This window comes from Caretta caretta, chromosome 1 (genome assembly GCF_965140235.1).
Source record: "Caretta caretta isolate rCarCar2 chromosome 1, rCarCar1.hap1, whole genome shotgun sequence".
Classification (NCBI taxonomy): Eukaryota; Metazoa; Chordata; order Testudines; family Cheloniidae; genus Caretta; species Caretta caretta.
Genome location: NC_134206.1, coordinates 259,399,504 through 259,424,384, shown reverse-complemented (window position 1 = coordinate 259,424,384; position 24,881 = coordinate 259,399,504). Strand labels below are relative to the sequence as shown.

Sequence of the window (24,881 nt, the reverse complement as noted above, 5' to 3'; positions counted from 1 at the left end):
GGAGAGGACAGAGGATTGGAGATCAGGACCATCAGTGCTCATGTGGTCTTTTCTACCCCAGCGTCATGATCTAGCATCACGGTTGTGTCTGTTGTAGCTTAGAAAAAATGGATGCTTCTTCAGAGTGAAGCCCAGCAGGAAAGGTCCAAGCTATTTTTGTGCCCTCCTCAAAGGGTAAGTCATGTGGTTCAATGGACTGACCACAGTGTTAGTAACCACGAGGACCCATGTTTTAGTCCCATTGCTGCCCTTCCTTCTTTCAGTGGGCTTGGATAAGGGCTTTGTGCCTTAGTCCCTATCTGTGCAATGGAGATAACAATCCTTACCCCATCCCAGAGAGGCACCCAAGAGGTTAATATTGCAGCACACTCTGAAGCTATTCTCATTTACTGTTGCAGAGATGGAGCCGGATCTCTGTGCCCCTATAAGGGAAGCTGGCTGCAACCTCTGGGAAGAGCCAGCCCTGGATTTCCATGACTACTGTGAACTGGCTCAGCCTGCAGCCCATCCTCACCAGAGCTAGCATCTAAACACACCCCATCTAGGATGTGGCTTGATGTTGGTAACTCAAAGCAACACAAACCTCAGCATAGCTACCCCCAGTGAGCCACTCCTATTTCCCATCCCCCTTAGATCCTGCATCTAGCACAGTGGGAGTGATTTGCTGGGACAACACAAGAGTTACACCCCTCTGTGACACCCAGACTGTGAGAGCTTATCCCAGACCCACCCTGGTTCCTTTTTGGCCAGCCGCTGATGATTCTCTTACAGATCCTTGTAGATGGCAATCTGCCTGGGGAGCTGCTCACTCCAGCTTCCCCAGGGAATCTCTTTCCAATTGCCCCTTTTGCTTGTTCACACGGACCCACGATGATGAGGTGAGGTGGAATGATCCCCAAACCGGTGGTGCCCATGCATCATTAACCAATTTCCCTCATTTGCTTTTCTCGCTCTAACGTTGTTCATCTCTGTGTCTGTCTGGCTCCTGCTCACTCCCAGCCACAATTGCTACTAATAATATTCAGCATTTGCAAATTGCTTCTCTTCCAAAGATCTTAAAGGGCTTTATGCAGGTGGGGAGGTATCAGTGTTTCCCTTTTATAGGCGGGGAATTCGAAGCACAGAAAGCTCAAGCGGATCAGTGCAGGGCTTGGAATAGAAGCGGTCTCCTGAGTGCCAGTCCAGTGCTCTGTTCCCCCGACGTCTGCTTCTGCAGGATCCAGTCCAGCATGCTTGATGCTAATGCTTTTTTCCTCTGAAAGGTGCTTATCAGAGTTAACTAACTAACCCATTAGTGTTTTGTTTAGGTGTTGTCTACATAGAGGGTTTCAACTGCGTTAATTTGAATTAGTATGTAGTCAAATGACCTCCATCCCCATGATGCATCATGCCATGCTTCAGAGTATACTAACTGGCCAGGTAACACCTATTCCATAATTACTTTGACAGCATATTAAGCTCATCACGTATTGAGTTTGTGTGGACTAATACTCATGTGAACACGCTGCCCCTTCCCACTAGATTGGCAGTCTGCCAGCTGCCATCCCACACTGCTTTGCATGACACCAGGACCAGCCTGTTTGTTTACCTGTGCTCCGGAGTCACGTTGACCAAATGAGACAAGACAGTCTATACTCTGCAATTCTGCAGCTGTGGAATTCACTGCAGAATCCACCGCTTGCTCCGGAATTTAAGCCTTTGTTTCAAATAGATTCAGTCTCCAGGCCTTATGGGAGGAAAGAAAACCAGCCAAATATGCACTGAGTGTAAAGCAGGGTAGTGCGTGCTGCGTACAGCCTGGAACAATAACAATCAATAGATCATTTTAGCAGAAACATCTAGCTGATATCTTTATCCCACAGTATCCAACTGCTCCCCATGACTTCCAGGGAGCCTACAGTCCTCCTAACTGCCCCCTGCCAAGCTGCCAAAACCTCCTGCTTCCAACCTGAGAACATCTAGAATTCATTTATGCATTGCCAGTGCAAAAAATCTGCAGCCTGCTAAAAAATTAAACATTTTAGGGCAGTGTAAAACTAATTAAGTTCAATAGCTAATTAAACAAGAGGGAGACTATCATGCTGAGTGCAATAACCATTTTCAGATTAACTTTAATGCAAACATGTATCTGAACCTGCAGCAGAATCAGCTGTGCTGGATTGCCACAGAATCCAGGGGTCTGGCTACAGAATATAGGAGAAGTTTGTCAGGGAGCATACGGAGTCTGTTCTGGATCAGACAAAGGGGTATGTCATAGGGGGGTTGCAGGACAAGTTGGAAGAGTTTGAAAAACAATTATGGGGCCTGATCACATCTCTGTGCACACAGCTCCCCCTTGATGCAGGTGCACATGAATCTCTGAGTGGACAACTGGGCCAGTTGGGTTTTTGTTTTAATTTTTATTATAATAATGCCCGGAGGCCCCAACTGAGATCAGGGCCCCATTGTACAAGGCTCTATCTACATCCATGAGTCCCAAAGAGTCCCAATCCTGAAAAATATGTGCTGATCTTTACACACATGAGTAATCACATTGATCTCCGTGAAATTGAGCACCTGCTTCGCAGGTCACAGGATTGGGGCCTAAACAGACAAGACAGAGAGTGGGAGAAAGGAAGTATTATCACCCCCCCACACACACACACACGGGGAACGGAGGCACATGGGGGAATGACGTGCCCTGCTCAAAGTCACTAGGAAGTGCGTGGGAGAGCTGGAACCAAACCCAGATTTTAAATTGATGATTTGTTAGAGTTCTGCACCTTTGCTCTTATACAAACTCACTTTCCCCTTCTTTCTACAATATCCTTTACTTCTTAGTGCTCTCTGCCTGGGACAAATTCAGCCCTGGTGCAGCTCCATTGAAGTCAAAGGGATTTCACACACTGCACAGAGCACTGAGTTTTCATTTTTTCTCTTGAGGGCTGTGTTTCCCTCTAAAGTAGCCACGGGATCCTTGCTTTTAAATGAGCTCTATAAAGCGTTTTTGGGGAAGACAGCAGTGTGGAGTGGGGCTGGGGGTGCAGGGCCAGCTCTCTGCTAAATCCCTGCAGCCTGATGCTTTGCAGCCCTTTTGCTGTGAGACTGCAACTGTTGCGGCCGTTTCCCTGTTGTTGGTTAGTTTAGCCCTCCAGCTAAACCAAAATGCACATACCCCCATGTGGACAAATGAAAGGCCAAACAAGAGGTCCAACCTAAAGCCAAAACCTTAACTTAGTCTTTTCCCTGGCTCAAAATGCTCCTGTGAGAGCCTGACAAACCGTGCCTGGCTACAGTACTAAGCCCTGCAATTAGGCACCTGCGCCTGGCCCGTGCCAGCTGACTCAAATTATGCTGCTGTTTAATTGCAGTGTAGACATTCCAGCTCAGACCGCAGTGTGAGCTCTGGGACCCTCCCACCTCACAGGGGCCTAGAACCCAGGCTGCAGGCCAAGCCCGGACATCTATGCTACAATTAAACAGCCCCCCATCCCCCGGCTGGACCAGGTCAGCCGCAGGTTTTTAATTGCAGTCAGAGGGAAGCTCAAAGGCACTAGCCCTGGGAAGGTGTCAAGCCTAGCCAAAGACTCTCCCAACTCCTCCTACCACAACGCTACCATCACTGCTTCCCCACGGGCCCTTAATTTCCCTCCTCAGGCCTTGCATCTCCAGGGAAAGCACAATCCCCTCCTTAGGGTTCGTTGGCTGGGTGGCTTTTTTTATGGTTTCTTCCTGGACCCAGTCCACTGTTTCTTCAAAAGCTCCCTCAGGGTCTCCCAGGGCCTTGCACTCTGAGAGTCAGACGCTTTCCATGTGTGTGTCTGTCTATCTGTCTGTTTTCATAGAGATGCCCAGCAAGTCTTGCCCCTTTCCCAGTTTTGAGGGCAGGGCTGCTCCCCTAGCATGTGTACCCTGCAGCCCTTGCTATCTCGGGGATTCCTAAACAAGTTTAAAACACCACCACTCTCTCCCCCTTCTTCTTGAGCTACCCATCTCTTTCCCTGGCTTTTTCAGCCGCTACCTGCTAGACTCCTTGCTAGGCCAACAGATCCTAAGCCTCCCTGCCCAGACCTTCTTTTTCTGGCCAAAGAAACCCGCCAGTTGCCCCTGCCTAGGAGCAGGAGAAAGTCACAACCATTTCCCCTCACTGGACTGGGGAAAGAGTGCTTCTATTCAGGTGGCCCACTTCCCAGCATGCCCCCATGTCCCTCTGGCCCACCAGGGAGTTAGCCCCAGTGTTCTCTAGCCTAATTTCAATTCTGCTCATTACATTCTGTCCATAACGTTTCATTTTCAATTGAGTATGGGATTCCCCTCTTCCTGCTCTGTTGTGTAATGTTCCTGTATACTCTGGAACAGCCTTCACCCCAGAAATGGCTGCATTTCTGAGTTACAAAGCGTTCGCTACAGATCAGTACTCTGTAAAGTCAGCAGGGTGCTTTGGGAGCCTCAGAGAGCAGGCATTGTAGAAATCACTCAGTATTGTGGAGTGAGTATTGTGTGTAACCTCTGTTAGAATTCCTTCGCTGTGCTCTCCTGCTGTGCCCCAGGGACAGGTGCTCTCTGCGGGAAAAGACCCCTGCTGTTAGCTGAGAGTGTTCACTGATCTCACTTGCAGGCCTTTGATCAAAGGCTCTCTCACTCTGGGAAATTTTCTGGCCTCAGAGATCTCTGCTGTGCTGATCAAAAATGCCAGTTCTGCTGATCTGGGGCTGAAACATCACAGAAAGCTGGCTTAGGGCAGGGTGCTCCTGGGGCCTTAGCCATTCAAAAGGCCTTTGCAAGAGCATGACCCCATGTGAAGGGGTGCGGGTGGGACTAAGACTCCTGTCAGATGTACAGCTTTCTGTGTGCAGGGTTTCTCCTAACTCTGATTTTCTCCTCCACTCCCTAGCCGGCTCTGCTTCCTCTCTCAGTGCATCCCGTCGCTTGTCAGTGTGAATTAAAGCAAACTCCCCCATCTTCTAGTCTCTTTGTTGATTTGCGTAGGAACTGCATCAAATGATTTATTTCACCTTCCCTCACCTCTCCTTTTCTCCTCTTGCATCTGGGCACAAGCAAACAAGAAGTATTTTAATATGGCTAAATGTATACAACTAGGAACAAAGAATGCAGGCCACACTTACAGGATGGGGGGTTCTAGCCTGGGAAGAAGTGACTGAAAAAGAGTTGGGGATTTTGCTGGATAAACAGCTGAACATGAGCTCCCCATGTGATGCTGTGGCCAAGAGGGCTAATGCGAACCTGGGATGTGTAAACAGTGGATTTTTGAGTTAGAGTAGAGAGGTTATTTTACCTCTGTATTTGACACATATGTGACTGCTGCTGGAATACTGCATCCAGTTCTGGTGCCCACAATTCAAGAAGGATGTTGATCATTGGAGAGGGTTCAGAAAAGAGCCACAAGAATAATGAAAAAAGAAAAGGAGTACTTGTGGCACCTTAGAGACTAACCAATTTATTTGAGCATGAGCTTTCGTGAGCTACAGCTCACTTCATCTGAAGTGAGCTGTAGCTCACGAAAGCTCATGCTCAAATAAATTGGTTAGTCTCTAAGGTGCCACAAGTACTCCTTTTCTTTTTGCGAATACAGACTAACACGGCTGTTCCTCTAAAGAATAATGAAAGGATTAGAAAACATGCCTTATAGTGATAGACTCAAGGAGCTCAATCTATTTAGCTTAACAAAGAGAAGGTTAAGGAAAAGGAGTACTTGTGGCACCTTAGAGACTAACCAATTTATTTGAGCATGAGCTTTCGTGAGCTACAGCTCACTTCATCGGATGCATACCGTGGAAACTGCAGCAGACTTTATATACACACAGAGAATATGAAACAATACCTCCTCCCACCCCACTGTCCTGCTGGTAATAGCTTATCTAAAGTGATCATCAAGTTGGGCCATTTCCAGCACAAATCCAGGTTTTCTCGCCCTCCACCCCCCCACAAAAATTCACTCTCCTGCTCGTGATAGCCCATCCAAAGTGATTTGATGTCAGTCTCTATATATCTACCTGGGGAATAAATATTTGATAATGGGCTCTTCAGTCAAGCAGAGAAAGGTGTAACATGATCCAATGGCTGGAGGTTGAAGCTAGCCAAATTCAGACTGGAAATAAGGTATAATTTTTTAATGGTGAGAGTAATTAATCATTGGCACAATTTACCTCATGGAGGATTCTCCATCAGTGACAATTTTTAAGTGGCTGTTTTTTCTAAAAGATCTGCTCTAGAGGAATTATTCTGGGGAAGTTCTGTGGACTGCATGATAGAGGAGATCAACTAGATGATTACAATGGTCCCCTCTGGCCTTGGAATCTATGACTCTATCTTTCCCATGACTCTCTATTGAATTCCAATGATGCTTTCAGCTCCTTCCTGAAATTTTCGGACCTGTCCCCTACATATAATTATGCAGGATGTGTTGGGTCAATTTTTTAGTAGTTAGTAATCAAGTCTCATCAGAAAGCAGGTCAGGGAGCTCACAGAATCCCTGATTGCTCCTTTCCCCAGTCCCAAATAGGGAAATAATCCCCACTGTGTTAAGTGAGTGTGGCTGGAGCACGGAGAGTAAAGAAGAACACAGACTAGGCAAAGAAATTCACCAAGGTTTATTAATCTCACACGGGAGAGAAATCCCAGCAGTTCCTCATAAGCAATAATCCCCTTTGCCCCAAACCCTGCAGGTTACATACCACCCCACTGTGTTCTCCCCCATTGGGTCAGCACTGGGGGATGTCAGCCACTCTCTTGTCAGGGGCTAGGCGGTGTTGTATAAATCTGAGTGGTCCAGCTGCCTTAACAATGAAACATTCCAGTGGGACTGCAGGGCCAGGTGGGAATGCAGGGGAACAGCTGCAGGAACAAGGGAGGGTTCCAATGTGACTGCACTGAGGCCAGGGGGCTCATCCAAAGGAACAGCTCTTTAACTTTGGATACAGTGTCAGTGGTTATCAAACAGAGGGGCCCATTTCTTAAGCCAGATCTTCCCCATGATTCCACTCCACTAACCAATCCTGTTCCCATACCTGCCTTGCAGCCATTCGAGATTTCCATGAAGACTGAGCCCTGGTCTACACTAGGAGTTTAGGTTGAATTTAGCAGCGTTAAATCGATGTAAACCTGTACCCCTCCACACGATGAAGCCCTTTTTTTCGACTTAAAGGGCTCTTAAAATCGATTTCCTTACTCCACCCCCGACAAGGGGATTACCACTTAAATCGGCCTTGCCGGGTCGAATTTGGGGTACTCTGGACGCAATTAGACGGTATTGGCCTCCGGGAGCTATCCCAGAGTGTTCTATTGTGACCGCTCTGGACAGCACTCTCAACTCAGATGCACTGGCCAGGTAGACAGGAAAAGGCCCGCAAACTTTTGAATTTAAATTTCCTGTTTGCATGGTCAACTGCAGCTTGCCACACTGGCCAGAGCTCATCAGCAGAGGTGACCATGATGGAGTCCCAGAATTGCAAAAGAGCTCCAGCATGGACCGAATGGGAGGTACGGGATCTGATCGCTGTATGGGGAGAGGAATCCGTGCTATCAGAACTCTGTTCCAGTTTTTGAAATGCCAAAACATTTGTCAAAATCTCCCAGGGCACGAAGGACAGAGGCCATAACAGGGACCCGAAGCAATGCCGTGTGAAACTTAAGGAGCTGAGGCAAGCCTACCAGAAAACCAGAGAGGCAAACGGCCGCTCTGGGTCAGAGCCCCAAACATGCCGCCTCTATGATGAGCTGCATGCCATTTTAGGGGGTTCAGCCACCACTACCCCAGCCGTGTTGTTTGACTCCTTCAATGGAGATGGAGGCAACATAGAAGCAGATTTTGGGGATGAGGAAGATGACGATGATGAAGTTGTAGATAGCTCACAGCAAGCAAGCAGAGAAACCGGTTTTCCCGACAGCCAGGAACTTTCTCTCACCCTGGACCTGGAGGCAGTCCCCCCCCCGAACCCACCCAAGGCTGCCTCCCAGACCCGCCAGGTGGAGAAGGGACCTCTGGTGAGTGTACCTTTTAAAATACTATACATGGTTTAAAAGCAAGCATGTTTAATGATTAATTTGCCCTGACATTTGCGGCTCTCCTGGATGTACTCCCAAAGCCTTTGCAAAAGGTTTCTGGGGAGGGCAGCCTTATTCCACCCGCCATGGTAGGACACTTTACCACACCAGGCCAGTAGCACGTACTCGGGAATCACTGTAGAACAAAACATTGCAGTGTATGTTTGCTGGCATTCAAACAACATCCGTTCTTTATCTCTCTGTGTTATCCTCAGGAGAGTGATATCATTCATGGTCACCTGGTTGAAATAGGGTGCTTTTCTTAAGGGGTCATTCAGAGGTGCCCATTCCTGCTGGGCTGTTTGCCTGTGGCTGAACAGAAATGTTCCCCGCTGTTAGCCATGGGGGAGGGGGGGTGAGGGGCTAGCCACGTGGTGGGGGGAGGCAAAATGCAACCTTGGAATGAAAGCACGTGCTGTGTATGTAATGTTAACAGCAAGGTTTACCGTGAAAGAGTGTAGCCATTGTTCTAGAAAATGTGTCTTTTTCAATACCACTGCCTCTTTTTTTTTTCTCTCCACCAGCTGCATGTGTTTCAAGGATCACAGGATCTTCTCCTTCCCAGAGGCTAGTGAACATTAGAAGGCGAAAAAAACACACTTGTGATGAAATGTTCTCTGAGCTCATGCTGTCCTCCCACACTGACATAGCACAGACGAATGCGTGGAGGCAGACAATGTCAGAGTGCAGGAAAGCACAATATGACCGGGAGGAGAGGTGGTGGGCTGAAGAGATTAAGTGGCAGGCTGAAGAGAGGCTGAAGCTGAAAGGTAGCGGCAGCGTGATGAGAGGAGGCAGGATTCAATGCTGAGGCTGCTGGAGGATCAAACCAACATGCTCCAGCGTATGGTTGAGCTGCAGGAAAGGCAGCAGGAGCACAGACCGCCGCTACAGCCCCTGTGTAACCAACCACCCTCCTCCCCAAGTTCCATAGCCTCCTCACCCAGACGCCCAAGAATGCGGTGGGAGGGCCTCTGGCCACCCGGCCACTCCACCCCAGAGGATTGCCCAAGCAACAGAAAGCTGGCATTCAATAAGTTTTAAAGTTTTAAACTTTTAAAGTGCTGTGTGGCCTTGTCCTTCCCTCCTCCACCACCCCTCCTGGTACTTCTCTCCTCCACCACCCCTCCTGGGCTACCTTGGTAGTTATCCCCCTATTTGTGTGATGAATTAATAAAGAATGCATGAATGTGAAGCAACAATGACTTTATTGCCTCTGCAAGCGGTGATCGAAGGGAGGAGGAGAGAGTGGTTAGCTTACAGGGAAGTAGAGTGAACCAAGGGGCGGCGGGTTTCATCAAGGAGAAACAAACAGAACTTTCACACCGTTGCCTGTCCAGTCATGAAACCGGTTTTCAAAGCTTCTCTGATGCGCACCGCGCTCTCCTGTGCTCTTCTAACCGCTCTGGTGTCTGGCTGTGCGAAACCAGCAGCCAGGTGATTTTCCTCAACCTCCCACCCTGCCATAAACGTCTCCCCCTTACTCTCACAGATATTGTGGAGCGTACAGCAAGCAGAAATAACAGTGGGAATATTGGTTTTGCTGAGGTCTAACTGAGTCAGTAAACTGCGCCAGCATGCTTTTAAACGTCAAAATGCGCATTCTATCACCATTCTGCACTTGCTCAGCCTGTAGTTGAACAGCTCCTGACTTCTGTCCAGGCTGCCTGTGTATGGCTTCATGAGCTATGGCATTAAGGGGTAGGCTGGGTCCCCAAGGATACATATAGGCATTTCAATGTCCCCAACGGTTATTTTCTGGTCTGGGAATAAAGTCCCTTCTTTCAGCTTTTGAAACAGACCAGAGTTCCTGAAGATGCGAGCGTCATGTACCTTTCCCGGCTATCTCACGTTGATGTTGGTGAAACATCCCTTGTGATCCACCAGTGCTTTCAGCACTATTGAAAAGTACCCCTTGCGGTTTATGTACTTGCCGTCTTGGTGCTCCGGTGCCAAGATAGGGATATGGGTTCCGTCTATGGCCCCACCACAGTTAGGGAATCCCATTGCAGCAAAGCCAACCACTATGACCAGCACATTTCCCAGGGTCACTACCCTTGATATCAGCAGATCTTTGATTGCATTGGCTACTTGCATCACAGCAGCCCCCACAGTAGATTTGCCCACTCCAAATTGATTCCCAACAGACTGGTAGTTGTCTGGCGTTGCAAGCTTCCACAGGGCTATTGCCACTCGCTTCTCAACTGTGAGGGCTGCTCTCATCTTGGTATTCTTGCGCCTCAGGGCAGGGAAAAGCAAGTCACAAAGTTCCATGAAAGTGTCCTTACACATGCAAAAGTTTCGCAACCACTGGGAATCGTCCCAGACCTGCAACACTATGCGGTCCCACCAGTCTGTGCTTGTTTCCCGAGCCCAGAATCAGCGTTCCACTGCATGAACCTGCCCCATTAGCACCATGATGCCCATATTGCCAGGGCCCCTGCTTTGAGAGAAGTCTGTGTCGATGTCCTCATTACTCACGTCACCGCGCTGACGTCACCTACTCGCCCGGTATCGCTGTGCCAGGTTCTGGTGCTGCATATACTGCTGGATAATGCGCGTGGTGTTTAACGTGCTCCTAATTGCCAAAGTGATCTGAGCGGGGTCCATGCTTGCTGTGGTATGGCGTCTGCACAGAAAAAAGGCGCGGAACGATTGTCTGCCGTTGCCCTGACGGAGGGAGGGGCGACTGACGACACGGCTTACAGGGTTGACTTACAGGGAATTAAACTCAACAAAGGGGGTGGCTTTGCGAGAAACTGAATGGCCCCCTCAAGGATAGAACTCAAAACTGGGTTTAGCAGGCCGTTGATTTCACAGAGGGAGGGAGGAGAAAATGAATACAAAACAAATCTGGTCTATTTCTTGTTTTGAGCCACTTCATCTATCTTTATACATCTTGCTGGCAGCAGACTGTGAAGTACGATCGCTAGCCATCATTATCTCCTGGGTGCTCGGCCGAAGATGGAGCAGTATGACGACTAGCCATCATCTTTTGCTGGCTGGAGGTTAAAAGGCAGCGCACTGCCGGTAGAACTGAATCGCCACGAGACGAAACAAGGGAAATGACCTGGCTGAGTCACTCCCATGTTTGCCCAGGCGCCCGATTAAAAGAGCACCCAGGACTACGTCGACGACAGCTACCAGTCATGCTGTACTGTCTGCTGCCAAAAGGCAATGGGTTGCTGCTGCTGTGTAGCAATGCAGTACCACGTCTGCCAGCACCCAGGAGACATACGGTGACGGTTAGCTGAGCAGGCTCCATGCTTGCCGTGGTATGGTGTCTGCACAGGTAACTCAAGAAAAAAGGCGCAAAACAATTGTCTGCCCTTGCTTTCACGGAGGGAGGGAGGGAACGGGGGCCTGACGATATGTACCCAGAACCACCCGCGACAATGTTTTAGCCCCATAAGGCACTGGGATTTCTATCCAGAATTCAAATGGGTGGCAGAGACTGCGGGAACTGTGGGATAGCCACCCACAGTGCAACGCTCCGGAAGCCGACGGTTGCCTCGGTACTGTGGACACACTCCGCCGACTACATGCACTTAGAGCATTTGTGTGGGGACACACACAATCGACTGTATAAAACCGCTTTCTACAAAACCGACTTCTATAAATTCGATCTAATTTCGTAGTGTAGACATACCCAAAGGAGCATTAGGACAGTAGTGAGGACATATAAAGCTAGAGTGGACAAAACACTAGGAAGTGTTCTGTAGGGAATCATCCTGCTTTGCCAGGGTGGAGGGAAGAGACCGACTTAATAAACTAACAGAGCTTTTCCATCTCAAGCTTCTATGAGTCTATCAGCATGCATGGGAGGGGACACTAAGATGTAATAATACCAGGTTTTCCATTTTTTACTTGCTATATAATAAATCATTTTAATAACAGTGATGGTGGTAGAATTAGTATAAGAAGATATTGATATGAGCTGCTGACTTCCTTGCAATTGGGGTTTTCAGCTAGAATTGCAAACAAGGCCCTCTGTGATACAGAGTGGAGTAGCTGGGGGAGGAGGATTCGCATTGGAGAACGGCCTAAACCTGCTGGGAATTACTAGAGAGGAGAAGACACCCAGTCAGGGAACAGAATTCCACTGCTTGGGATAAAGAAAAGGAGTACTTATGGCACCTTAGAGACTAACCAATTTATTTGAGCATGAGATGTTAGACACATTGCCCCAGTTTTTCCAGTGACAGAGGTTTTGAACTGCCCCGTTTTCACAGACACACATAGAGATCCTATTCCCATCCCTAGCCCAAACAAAATGACTAACTCTCTTCACACATAGCCACACACACACATTCTTCCAACCACGCCCCCCAGCATTCTGATACCCACACCACAGCATGTGGTTTCAAACAGGGTACGTTAATTTTGCTAGTCGCAATTTTCCAGTACCCAAGATGCCATGCAAAATTAGTGGGCACTGTTGAAAATGTGTAGGGGGAATACCCCCTGGGTGACTGTGAGCAACAGACACCCACACAGGGTTTATCGAGGGGCTAATTAATCTCAAGAGGGAAGTTCAAATCTTTGAACCCCAATATGTGGGCAGTGCCTTACACTGGATCACACCGTTAATTGTGTGGTGTCATATCGCACATGGTGGTAAAACTCCTTCCCCTTCTCCTCGCCACATATTTTCAATATCGTGCCTAGGGCAATGGGAGTCCAGTCCTTTCCCCAGGGATCATGCTGTGTCTAGTTCTCCATGTCTCTTGTTTTTATGTTAGCATGCTCCTGCTTTCTGAATTTCCATTGATGGATTCCACTGCTCCCACAAGAATGGTACAGGGAAGTGGATAAGAGTGGAACGATCATAAAAAAGCCACAGCTGACACTGTTAAGATTAGCCATCACTGCAGTGCAATTTCCCAATGGCTACATCCTTCAATCTGCTTGCATACACAGGGGTGGAAGGGTGACTCCCCCACTGGATTATGCATTTCTCCTCTTGGTTTATATTATCAGTGGAGGGTCAGCAGGCCCTGAGATCTTCCTGGTGAGGTCACAGCCAGTGGGTTGCCAGTTGTTACAGAACTTTCTTCAGCCAGCAGTCCTCTCTGAGCAGAGGCAGTGGTGTCCTGTAGCTGATGAGTCCATGCCTCAGGGAGATGGGTGTCTTCAGCATCTTTCCGCAGCAGGCCCTGGCAGCACCTGGCATTCTCCTCCTGGATCTGTGAGACCTCGGTGTTCCCTCCATACGCACCTACAGCATTGTTGGCCACATTGGTCACGTGGACTTTATTGCCAGCTCTCTTCTTCTTCCTGTTCTTGTTCTGGAAGAGGAGGCAAGTGAAGACCAGCTTGAACTTCTTGCGGAAATGCTTAGAGATGAGGGCATAGACAATGGGGTTGAGACAGGAGTTGGCATATGACAGGCAGTGAGAGGCCAGGCGGCAGGCATAAGTGACTCGGTTGAAGGGGAAGTAGCCAAACCAAAAGCATAGGATGACCAGGTGGTGGGGCAGCCAGCAGAGGCAGAAGAGTATGGCCACAGCCACAATCATCTTGGTGACCTTGCACTTGGCCTTACGGGACTCTGAGATTCTCTCGACAGGGTCTACTGAGGTCCACAGGAACTTGATGGTCCTGGCATAAGCCAAGCTCACGACAGCCACAGGCAGGAGGTACCCAAACACAAAGGTGAGGATGTCCAGGATCTTCCGGTGCTGGTCCTCCCAGATGGGGACACAGATGGGTACCCCGTGGTAGTGGACAATCTGGTAGTAGCTGAGGTAGGGCCCTGCGAAGAGCAGTGACAGGGTCCAGATCACTATGATGGCAACCACTGCATTCCGGGAGATCCGGAGATCCCGGGATTTCAGCGGGTAGCGAATGGCCAGGTACCTGCAGCGTGGGATGGGGTGAGGTGGGGTTTAAACAGCAAAACAAATGAGTCAGCAAAGGAACTTCACGGTCACTGTCCTGCTGTTCCATGCAGCCCCCTCCCAGGTGCTGTCTCCAGTGGGGCCTCTCATCTTCCCTCCTCCATCCCTTGGAAGGGAGGATTAAGCAGAACCCCCTGGTCAATTTGATCTTTCTTTCTTTCTTTCTTTCTTTCTTTCTTTCTTTCTTTCTTTCTTTCTTTCTTTCTTTCTTTCTTTCTTTCTTTCTTTCTTTCTTTCTTTCTTTCTTTCTTTCTTTCTTTCTTTCTTTCTTTCTTTCTTTCTTTCTTTCTTTCTTTCTTTCTTTCTTTCTTTCTTTCTTTCTTTCTTTCTTTCTTTCTTTCTTTCTTTCTTTCTTTCTTTCTTTCTTTCTTTCTTTCTTTCTTTCTTCCACCACCCAAGCATTCTTCCCCCAATCCCTCCTCCACTCAATGGACTCTTTGATCCTCCTCAGTCAGCCATGGGAGAGATTCTAGTTTCCTCACTAGCACCCTGCTGCATTGGGCCTGGGGGACTGATGGGTTTGGAGAGCAGAAATCCAGCCTCAGTCCACTCCTGTCTGGAAGAACAAACCAACCTCTCCCCAGCAAGGAAGAGAAAGGGCTGGGTAAGCAGACTGTGGGAGAGCTTGTTTTGGGTGCTGAGAGAGAGGAGGAGCAGGAGGTGAGGAGCGACAGAGAAGGCAGGAGAGAGGAAAGGGAAATGGGGGAGAGGGATAACGAGAGAGGTTTACGAGGGGAAGGGAGAATGGAGAGAGCTGGGAGGAGAAATCTGTGGGTTGGCAGAGAAGGGAGACTTGTGGAATGAGTCAAGGGAGGGGATGGAGGTGGAAGGTGAGGGAGCTCTGTGGAATGGGTCAGGGTAGATCTGCTAGGATTGTGGTTGAGGGTAAGAGCACATGCATGGCCCTGTGCAACGGCCTGCCACTGGGTCAGAAATGGACAGCAGTGACAAGTGGCCACTGGGGATCAAACCCCAGACACAGTGAGTGACCCTGTCCTGGGTGGGTTGTGCCCGCTCCTGACAGACGTGGGTGGGGTCTGCTTTTCTCCTACACTTACCTCGCCATGCCAATCCAGTCTCTTGAACTGAAGCAAGAGACCCAAAGCGTGACTGGGGAAGGGTGGAGGAGGCTCACCTGCACTGTACCCTCTAAGCTGTGCGGGCGCACACAGATCGTAAACCCCGCGCACACGGCAAAACACCGCGCGCACAAAAATTTGCACAGAAGCACAACAATTTGCACAGAAGAAATTTTTTGCGCACATGGCCTGTCAGAAATTAGAGGGAACATTGCTCACCTGTCGACAGAGACGGCTGCCAGGGTGAAGCTGCTGGCATACATGGTGAGGTAGATGAGGAAGTGCACAGCCTTGCAGGCGAAGGGGCCGAAGAGCCACCCGTCCAGTGTGTAGATGGTGGCTTGGAAGGGGACGCAGCAGATGATGAAGCAGAGGTCCGCCATGGCCAGGTTGAGGATGAACAGGTTGGTGGTGTTGTACTTCACCTGGCCATTACGCAGCAGCACAGCCAGCACCAGCCCATTCCCCACTGTGCCCAGGAGGAAGATGAGGGAGAAGGCCACTGGCACGATGATGCCTGCGGCTCGCACCTCCAGGCTGTTGGAGGAGGCATTCCAGCTCTCTGGCATCTCCCCATCAGACAGTGGGCCTGGCAAGGGAGGGAAGAGAGAAAAACAGCAGGTCCACTGTGCATCTCCAGCGTCCGCTGGGTACCAGCAGCACAAGAACACCTCTCAGTGGAGAACACAGCAGCTACTGTCAGCCCTGCTCCTATTGACTCCGCCTAGCTGGAGCGAACACCCCTCTGGGGTGTCTCAGCAAGGCGAACCCATGAGCCTCCCAGTGAGAGGCCCTAGTGTGCATTTTGGCTATGCTACTGTAAAGGAGCGGTGGTGCCTTTAGGCCCATGCAGCTGCATAGATCCCTGCCCTTCCAGGGTCTCACTTCACACTCCCACCGACCCATCATACTGGGCCCCATCCCTGGGCCCCTGTCCATGGTCCCGTTTGAGTCTGGCGCCCAAGGGCAGTGGCAGGGGGTGAATTTCATAACAGCTCTTCCTACCCCCGCTTAGAAAACTGCACTTTGGCGCCATCTCCTGGCCCGTATGAGGAAGGGTCCCCAGGAGCCACAGAGCCTCACTCAGAGCTGAGAGGGATTTGCTACAGCCTGAGGGGGTCACAGGCAGGGAGGAGGAGACTGGCAGAGTTGCGGATACAGGGAGGTGAGGCTTGAACCTGAGTGGGGCAGGAGTTGTCACTTCACACAGAGCTTCACAAAACCAAGGGCCAGTTCTGGCCAGAGCAAACACATGCACAGGGACACCCCAGTGAGGTGACTGAGGTGCAGTGGCGTTTGGGGTGAGACTGCAGTGTGTTTGCTGGTCACTATGAGTCGAACCCTGGCCTGCTGTCACATCAGAGCACAGCGGAGGGTCATAGCCTTTGACATCCTGCTAAACTAAGAACAAGGCCTTTCGCTCCCTTGTGGCCCCTGAGGTCCCATCTCCCATTAGACGTCAGCATCCAATAAGCTGATTTAATGATGACATCAAGAGATGCCAAGTCCTTTCATCCACTGTGACGTAATTGGCTGGACTTCTACTGGGATCAGCCAGTCAGGATTTGCTTGGCTTTAGGTCACCACAGGGACCCTAGCTGTGCTGAATCCAAGACCTCCTCCTGCACCAGCCAAAACTGCAAGGGTGCAAGTACCAACGGTGACACCGGCCGCTGGTGGGGGGAGCCTCTGCCAGGCACCACTTGACCCCCTTTACTCCATCACATTCCCAAAGCCGTTAAACCTCTTGGGATTTCTTGTTTTAGTGAGTTTTAATCTCAGCTTTCCTTTGACAGGGGCTCAGCAGAGGCCCCCAGGGAAGGAGGAGGCAGCCCTTGGGGGAGGGGAAAGGGACGCTGCACCTTCTATCCCCACAGCATCACCTAACCAGCTCTGATAGCAGGGAGGTCTCCTAGGCTGAGGGGTTCTACCATCTAAGTTAGGAGGGACACAATCAGCCCTTCCTTACCAGAGCAAACCACCATGCATGACCCCAGCACCCTCCAGCCCGGCTCCCTCTGCTCTGTCCCACACCAAAGAGGGCTTAGCGCTCTCTCTTTCAACCCAGCGTCCCCACTGTTCTATACAGGGGAGGGGCCAGCATCTAGAGATCACTCGGTGTCCCACACCAGGGGATGGCTGCCTCTTGCCATGTTTGAAGTAATCAGAGATCCAGGGATGAATTAGAAAAATGACCAGTTTTGTATGAGCAGAGGCAGTTTTGTTCAGTGGACACAGCCCAGGCCCGGGCATCAGGAGACCTGGGTTCTACTCCTGTCTCTGTGACCTCGAGCAAGTCACTGTCCCACTTTGTACCCATTTCCCTTCCTCCCACCCTTCATCTGGCCTGTCAATTTAGATTGTGAGCTCTCTGAGGCAGGGACTATCTCTCTCTATGTATTTATATAGCACCTAGCAGAATGGTCCCGGCTGGCTCCTCTAGGCACTACCGTAAGACAAAGTAATAATCATTAAGAAGCTAAGTTCAATTACATGAGCAGGAAACTGGAGTAGTCTGGTTAATTCCAGGACTTCGCGCACACAACGGCCTCAAGCAGAGCATTGCGTGACAGTGCACGTCACCAATGAGGCACAAGCATCGTACCCTATATCAGATGATCTTCTTCTTCTTCTTCTTCTTATTACCGCAGCAGAATAAATTGTCATTGGTTGATCAGTAATTATGAGGGAACGACACTGTTACCAAGCAACATCTGATCAACTTTTTATGGGTGCCACGAGTCCCCAGAGTTTCTTCTGTGTTACTCCAGCCAGGACCAGGGCTTTCCCTCTCATTTGTAAAACCCTTTCTATCACTCCAGTAGGTTGTCTCTGCGCTCCTGGCTCTCGAGGGGCTGACTCTGTACCTCTGGCCCACACTGGGGGAGACCCGTTCCCACAGCTCTCCCGCCCAGCGTCCTCTCTTCCCCCCACACCTCTCACCCCCCAGAATCCCCTCTGCTCCACACAGGGGGGAGGCCTGTCCCCAGAGCTCTCATCCCTGAGTAAACTTTGCACCACATGGAGAGACTTGTCCCCATACATCTCCCCCACCCCAGCATCTTCTCTCCCCCGCACAGAGAGATCTGTCCCCATAGCTTTTCAGAATCCCCTCTATCCCCTATGCCCATAGATCCCTGCCCCCGACCCCAGAGTCCCCTCTGCCCCACATGGAGTGAGCATCTCCCCAGAGGTCTTCCTCCCCGGAATCCCCTCTGCCCCAAACAGAGAGACCAGTCCCCCACAGCTCTCAGAATCCCCTCTGCCCCACATGCAGAAACCTGTCTCCACAGCTTTCCCTCCCAGAATCCCCTCTGCCCCACACAGAGAGACCTGTCCCTGTAGATCTTCCCCCCAGCATCCTCTCTGCCCCATAAGGAGAGACCTGTCCTCACAGATTCCCGGCCCACCCCGGGTCCCCTGTGCTCAACATTGAGAGACCCGTCCCCATAGCTCTCACTCCAGAGCCTGCTCTGCCTCACACAGCCATAGGTGCTGGAACTATGGGGGCTGCTGCACCCCCTGCTGTAAAGCAGTTTCCATCCTATCCAGGCTTTACAGTTTGGTTCAATGGCTCTCAGCAACCCCCCCCCCCCACAAATTGTTCCAGCACCCCTGCTCACAGAGACCTGTTTCCATAGCTCCCCCCCAGCATCCCCTCTGCCCCACACGGACACCTGTCCCCCCAGCTCTCCCCCAGCATCCCCTCTGCCCCACACGGACACCTGTCCCCCCAGCTCTCCCCCTCCCCCAGCATCCCCTCTGCCCCACACAGACTCCTGTCCCCCCAGCTCTCCCCCTCCCCCAGCATCCCCCCTGCCCCACACGGACCCCTGTCCCCCCAGCTCTCCCCCTCCCCCAGCATCCCCTCTGCCCCACACGGACTCCTGTCCCCCCAGCTCTCCCCCTCCCCCAGCATCCCCTCTGCCCCACACAGACTCCTGTCCCCCCAGCTCTCCCCCTCCCCCAGCATCCCCCCTGCCCCACATGGACCCCTGTCCCCCCAGCTCTCCCCCTCCCCCAGCATCCCCTCTGCCCCACACGGACTCCTGTCCCCCCAGCTCTCCCCCTCCCCCAGCATCCCCCCTGCCCCACACGGACCCCTGTCCCCCCAGCTCTCCCCCTCCCCCAACATCCCCTCTGCCCCACACGGACCCCTGTCCCCCCAGCTCTCCCCCTCCCCCAGCATCCCCTCTGCCCCACACGGACCCCTGTCCCCCCAGCTCTCCCCCTCCCCCAGCATCCCCCCTGCCCCACACAGACCCCTGTCCCCCCAGCTCTCCCCCTCCCCCAACATCCCCTCTGCCCCACACAGACCCCTGTCCCCCCCAGCTCTCTCCCTCCCCCAGCATCCCCTCTGCCCCACACGGACCCCTGTCCCCCCAGCTCTCCCCCTCCCCCAGCATCCCCTCTGCCCCACACGGACCCCTGTCCCCCCAGCTCTCCCCCTCCCCCAGCATCCCCTCTGCCCCACACGGACTCCTGTCCCCCCAGCTCTCCCCCTCCCCCAGCATCCCCCCTGCCCCACACGGACCCCTGTCCCCCCAGCTCTCCCCCTCCCCCAACATCCCCTCTGCCCCACACGGACCCCTGTCCCCCCAGCTCTCCCCCTCCCCCAGCATCCCCTCTGCCCCACACGGACCCCTGTCCCCCCAGCTCTCCCCCTCCCCCAGCATCCCCCCTGCCCCACACAGACCCCTGTCCCCCCAGCTCTCCCCCTCCCCCAACATCCCCTCTGCCCCACACAGACCCCTGTCCCCCCCAGCTCTCCCCCTCCCCCAGCATCCCCTCTGCCCCACACGGACCCCTGTCCCCCCAGCTCTCCCCCTCCCCCAGCATCCCCTCTGCCCCACACGGACCCCTGTCCCCCCAGCTCTCCCCCTCCCCCAGCATCCCCTCTGCCCCACACGGACTCCTGTCCCCCCAGCTCTCCCCCTCCCCCAGCATCCCCCCTGCCCCACACGGACCCCTGTCCCCCCAGCTCTCCCCCTCCCCCAACATCCCCTCTGCCCCACACGGACCCCTGTCCCCCCAGCTCTCCCCCTCCCCCAGCATCCCCTCTGCCCCACACAGACTCCTGTCCCCCCAGCTCTCCCCCTCCCCCAACATCCCCTCTGCCCCACACGGACCCCTGTCCCCCCAGCTCTCCCCCTCCCCCAACATCCCCCCTGCCCCACACGGACTCCTGTCCCCCCAGCTCTCCCCCTCCCCCAGCATCCCCTCTGCCCCACACGGACCCCTGTCCCCCCAGCTCTCCCCCTCCCCCAGCATCCCCTCTGCCCCACACGGACCCCTGTCCCCCCAGCTCTCCCCCTCCCCCAGCATCCCCTCTGCCCCACACAGACCCCTGTCCCCCCAGCTCTCCCCCTCCCCCAACATCCCCTCTGCCCCACACAGACCCCTGTCCCCCCCAGCTCTCTCCCTCCCCCAGCATCCCCTCTGCCCCACACGGACCCCTGTCCCCCCAGCTCTCCCCCTCCCCCAGCATCCCCTCTGCCCCACACGGACCCCTGTCCCCCCAGCTCTCCCCCTCCCCCAACATCCCCTCTGCCCCACACGGACCCCTGTCCCCCCAGCTCTCCCCCTCCCCCAGCATCCCCTCTGCCCCACACAGACTCCTGTCCCCCCAGCTCTCCCCCTCCCCCAACATCCCCTCTGCCCCACACGGACCCCTGTCCCCCCAGCTCTCCCCCTCCCCCAGCATCCCCTCTGCCCCACACGGACCCCTGTCCCCCCAGCTCTCCCCCTCCCCCAGCATCCCCTCTGCCCCACACGGACCCCTGTCCCCCCAGCTCTCCCCCTCCCCCAGCATCCCCCCTGCCCCACACGGACCCCTGTCCCCCCAGCTCTCCCCCTCCCCCAACATCCCCCCTGCCCCACACAGGCCCCTGTCCCCCCAGCTCTCCCCCTCCCCCAACATCCCCTCTGCCCCACACGGACCCCTGTCCCCCCAGCTCTCCCCCTCCCCCAGCATCCCCCCTGCCCCACACGGACCCCTGTCCCCCCAGCTCTCCCCCTCCCCCAACATCCCCCCTGCCCCACACAGGCCCCTGTCCCCCCAGCTCTCCCCCTCCCCCAACATCCCCTCTGCCCCACACGGACCCCTGTCCCCCCAGCTCTCCCCCTCCCCCAACATCCCCTCTGCCCCACACGGACCCCTGTCCCCCCAGCTCTCCCCCTCCCCCAACATCCCCTCTGCCCCACACGGACCCCTGCCCCCCCAGCCCGGAGCCGCACGGCAGCAGCGGGCGGGCTCTGTCGCTCTCCCCGTCGAGTGGCGGGCGCTGGCAGCGGGGCGCTCGCTCCCCCCGGGCCCCGGGGACGGGGCAGGACTCGGAGCAAGGGACGAGCGAACGCGCCGCCTCCGCCAGCCCGGCCCGGCCCCGCCCACTCACCTGCGCCTCGCGCCGGGGGAGCCCCGCGGGGCCGGGGCGCTGCGATCCCGCTCCCTCCGCACGGGCCAGCGGGGACCCGGAGTTTGCCTGAGCTGCGTCTCCCGCACGTGGCGCGGGCCCCCCCTGGCTCCCTCCTTCCCGGCGCCGCCCGCCGGCCGCGCTGCTCCCCGCTCCGGGAGGCCGGCGCCGGCGTTCACTCCCCCGCGCCCGGCGTCCAGCGCCCCCTTCCCCCGCGGCACAGCAGGCTGGTGGCTCACACGGGCAGAAACTCCCCCAGAGCCCGCAGCGACCCGCTGGCCTGGCCTGGCCCGGCCCAGCCGATCTGCCGCCGGGCCCTGCCCCCCGCCCGCTGGGGTACAGAGCCTCAGCGCCCCCAGGCTCGTCATGAGCCTGGCCGGCACCGAGGGGAGGACAGAGCTGCCGCACGTGTCCCCCCAGCGGCTCAGCTCCCGCAGCAGAGGGTGCCGGGGGTCCCCTGGGGGCATGGGGTAACGGGGCGGGGGGACACCCTGCAGGCAGCCAGACACACAGGGGCTAGAGTGGCTTGTTGGAGGAGGGGTGGCACCTTCCCCGGCAGGAGTTGCTGGGACGCCTGGGGAGGGGAGGTGTGTGGGGTGGGACTCGAGGGGTCGCAGGCAGAGCCGCTTGTGGGCCCTGCGGTGACACTAACACACAGGCCAGAGCGCCAAGGGCATCATGAGCCCAGCTCAGCCATGGCAGTAACCCCTCAGAGAGCATGGGGTGTGCAAGGACTCCAGCCCCCCTCCCGGGGCCCGTGGCTGGGTAGGCTAGTTAAACACACAGGGTTAAACTCTGAAGCAGCCAGGGAGGGCAATGAAGGGCCCCAGAGGCTGTGTGTCTGCCTGGCCCCAGTACTCGTGTGGCTATGAGAACAGGCGGCTTGGAGGCATGTGGCCTTGTCAAGGCGCAGGTCAAGAAGGGAGTTCCTGTCTCCTCTCATTCCCCTGCTCCCCAAGGGAGTTTAGATGAGACGGCTCCCAAGTCTCTCAATCGTGGCTTCTCCCCACTGCTCTGGGGAACACACAATCGCTGCTGGGAGAGGCACGCGCTGGGGAGGGTGAGCAACTAACCCTTCCGCCCCTGCCATCCACTTCTCTCCCTTCTCCAAGGGCCCAGTCCCATGTTGGGTTAATGGATGCAGCACCGCTTCATACAGGAGGGAGCTTTCCCAGGTGGCCGGGATGCAGTGCTTTATTTGGGCTTACCACGTCACTTATTAAAATTTAAAAAGTGCTTGATCCCCAGCACCTAATTGCTTAAGCCCCGGCACCTCTTTCATTACAAATTAAGCGCTGCTGGGATGCACCGAGGCAAGCAGCCATTCAAATTCACTCTGTATGGCGAGTGGTCTCACACTCACACTCCCCTGGGTGCTGCCTGCTCTGGCAACTCTGCTCAACAGGGCTTAGCTGTGAGATTTCCCCCAACACCCAGCAACGGATGGTGCTTCCAGCAGCACCTCCAGCATCAACTGCTGGACCTACAGCCTCAGCAGCACCCATCACACCTCGACAACCAGCAGCACATCTTCAACCTCAGCCATACCCTGCCATAGCCCCACTTCCCCAGCAACACCCACCGTCCCTCCTTGCCAAGCAGGACCTGTTGCACCCCAACACGCAGGAACATCTTTACATCCCCACTTACCCCCCCTCCACCAAGCAGCTTCCCTACACCGCCAGCAGCACCTGTGGGACCCAGCAGCACCCACAATACCCCAGCAGCACTTACTGTAGCTCTACAGTCAGCAAAACTCACTCTAATCCTACCACTCAGCACCACCCATACTCCTGTAGCTGCACCTGCTGCACTTGGCATCACCCACTGCCTCTACACCCAGCCAGCCGGGGGGTGGGGGGGAAGTGTCCCTGTGATTCGCTGGTTGTGTCTCTGTGAGCTGCAGCAGTGTCTGGTATCAGACTCTGTAATGAGGGGAAAGGGGACGGATTTCTCTCAGCCAAAGGGATCCACTGATAACCAGAGAGGTAGCGGGAGGGAACTCGGAGTGCCAGCCTGCAGCAAGACACACGCAAGGGGAGCCTCGAAAGAGCTGCACCCATCATGGAGGTGGCCAGAGCAGGTCTCATTTGCCTGCTGCTGCTGGGGAGCTGGGGCCAGGGGCCTCTTCCCTCTGGAGCCTCTCTCCTCTCCCAGGAGGGAGACCTTCCCCTAAGTGAGGACCTTCTGCAGCCTGAGAAGATCAGTGAGACCACCCCACCCAATCCTGATGTCCACCTCATCCGGAGCAAGTCATCTGCCCACGTGAGGCCGTATAGCCTGTCCCGCTCTCCCAATGACTACCACTACGCCCCCAAGCCCAAGCATCTCAGGGCCCCTCGGTTGTTGAAGCTGCTGGGCCCCTCATACGACCCCTTCTGGATGTCCTCGCAGGATCCACGAAGCCGCAACACCAGCCTGGAGCAGCTGGGCACCCTGAGCCAGGACCTGGCCGATGGCACCAGCCGTTACCGGAAGAAGCTGCTGCAAGAGGCTGAAAACGTGGAGCTTCCTATCCTGCTGCCCCCGGAGGAGAGGACGGCCAGCAACCTAAGCCAAGCTGTTGCCCACCGCCTCCGTCGGTGGCTGGTGGACAGCGCCACCTGCCACCTGACCTCATCCTGGGTGGATCTGGGGCCTGTCTTCTGGCCACGTTGGGTCCGCCACACAGAGTGTGACACCTCCCACACTGGCTGCTCCTGGCCTCCTGGCATGACCTGCCGTCCTGCCCAGTTCACCCACATCAAGCTCCTGGTCTGGCACTGCTGGATGAGCAAGGACCCAGCCATAGACACGGGCAGGACTCTCCAGCAATGCACCTGGAGGCAGATTCCCTACCCAGTAGTGTCTGCTTGCAAGTGCTCCTGTCGGTAATAGGACAGTGAGGGGCAGGGGGCTCTTACCCCACTGGAGGGGTGAGGTCATGGGTGCATTGGCACCTTGGTGCTCCTTCAGGGGCTTGCTATCATGTTGCAGCAGTTTGAAATCGCCTGCGGAGCCAGGGCGTGAGAGGCTGAGCGAAGGATGGCATAACCCCACCCACGTTCCTTACTGCAGATAGAGCTGGGAGTCCTCTCCAGATGTTCTCATCTCCACCTGGACCAGCAAGAAATCACAGAGAGATACTCCTCTAATCTCTCCATCCACTACAGCTGGGATCCAGCATCCTCCTGGAGGAAATTCTGAGGCTGTGGAAAGCTGGGGATCCCTAGAAATTTACAGAAGAGGGGGAAGCCAGAACTTGGGCTCCCCACCCATATCCAAGGGAGTGAAGCCAGGAACAGAGTACCATGGGAACTGGAGGCATCAATAGTCATCTCAGGTTTAGATTCATAATACTAAGGCTTTGGGATCCATGGGGGTAAGGTACTACAGAAATGCTGGCTACGATTACTACCAAAAGGAAGCCCTGCTGTGTGTGTGGAGCAATAAAGATACAGAATAAG

At 54.3% G+C, this 24,881-nt stretch overlaps 2 protein-coding genes across 2 annotated transcripts; one reads left to right on the top strand and one right to left on the bottom strand.

Annotated features, from left to right (window-relative positions):
• Positions 1-9,269: 9,269 nt before the first annotated feature.
• Positions 9,270-21,550, bottom strand: GALR3 (galanin receptor 3). The gene is made up of 3 exons (XM_048833695.2): positions 21,418-21,550; positions 15,242-15,611; positions 9,270-13,902 (listed from the first exon to the last, which is right to left on the bottom strand). The coding sequence occupies exons 2-3, from the start codon at positions 15,589-15,591 to the stop codon at positions 13,020-13,022; spliced, it is 1,233 nt and encodes a 410-aa protein (XP_048689652.1). The 5' UTR covers positions 15,592-15,611; positions 21,418-21,550; the 3' UTR covers positions 9,270-13,019.
• A 1,949-nt stretch (positions 21,551-23,499) lies between these two features.
• On the top strand, positions 23,500-24,309 carry LOC125630517 (noggin-like). Its single transcript, XM_048836590.2, has one exon. It carries the CDS (start codon positions 23,500-23,502, stop codon positions 24,307-24,309), a length of 810 nt encoding a protein of 269 aa, XP_048692547.2.
• Positions 24,310-24,881: the final 572 nt, after the last annotated feature.

Bases quoted from the DNA above. Each gene is read 5' to 3' on its own strand.
- GALR3 (XM_048833695.2), bottom strand. From the start codon at position 15,591: ATGCCAGAGAGCTGGAATGCCTCCTCCAACAGCCTGGAGGTGCGAGCC. The intron at 13,903-15,241 runs GTGAGCAATGTT...CCCACGCTGCAG, and splicing joins GCAGCCGTCTCTGTCGACAG to GTACCTGGCCATTCGCTACC.
- LOC125630517 (XM_048836590.2), top strand. From the start codon at position 23,500: ATGGAGGTGGCCAGAGCAGGTCTCATTTGCCTGCTGCTGCTGGGGAGC.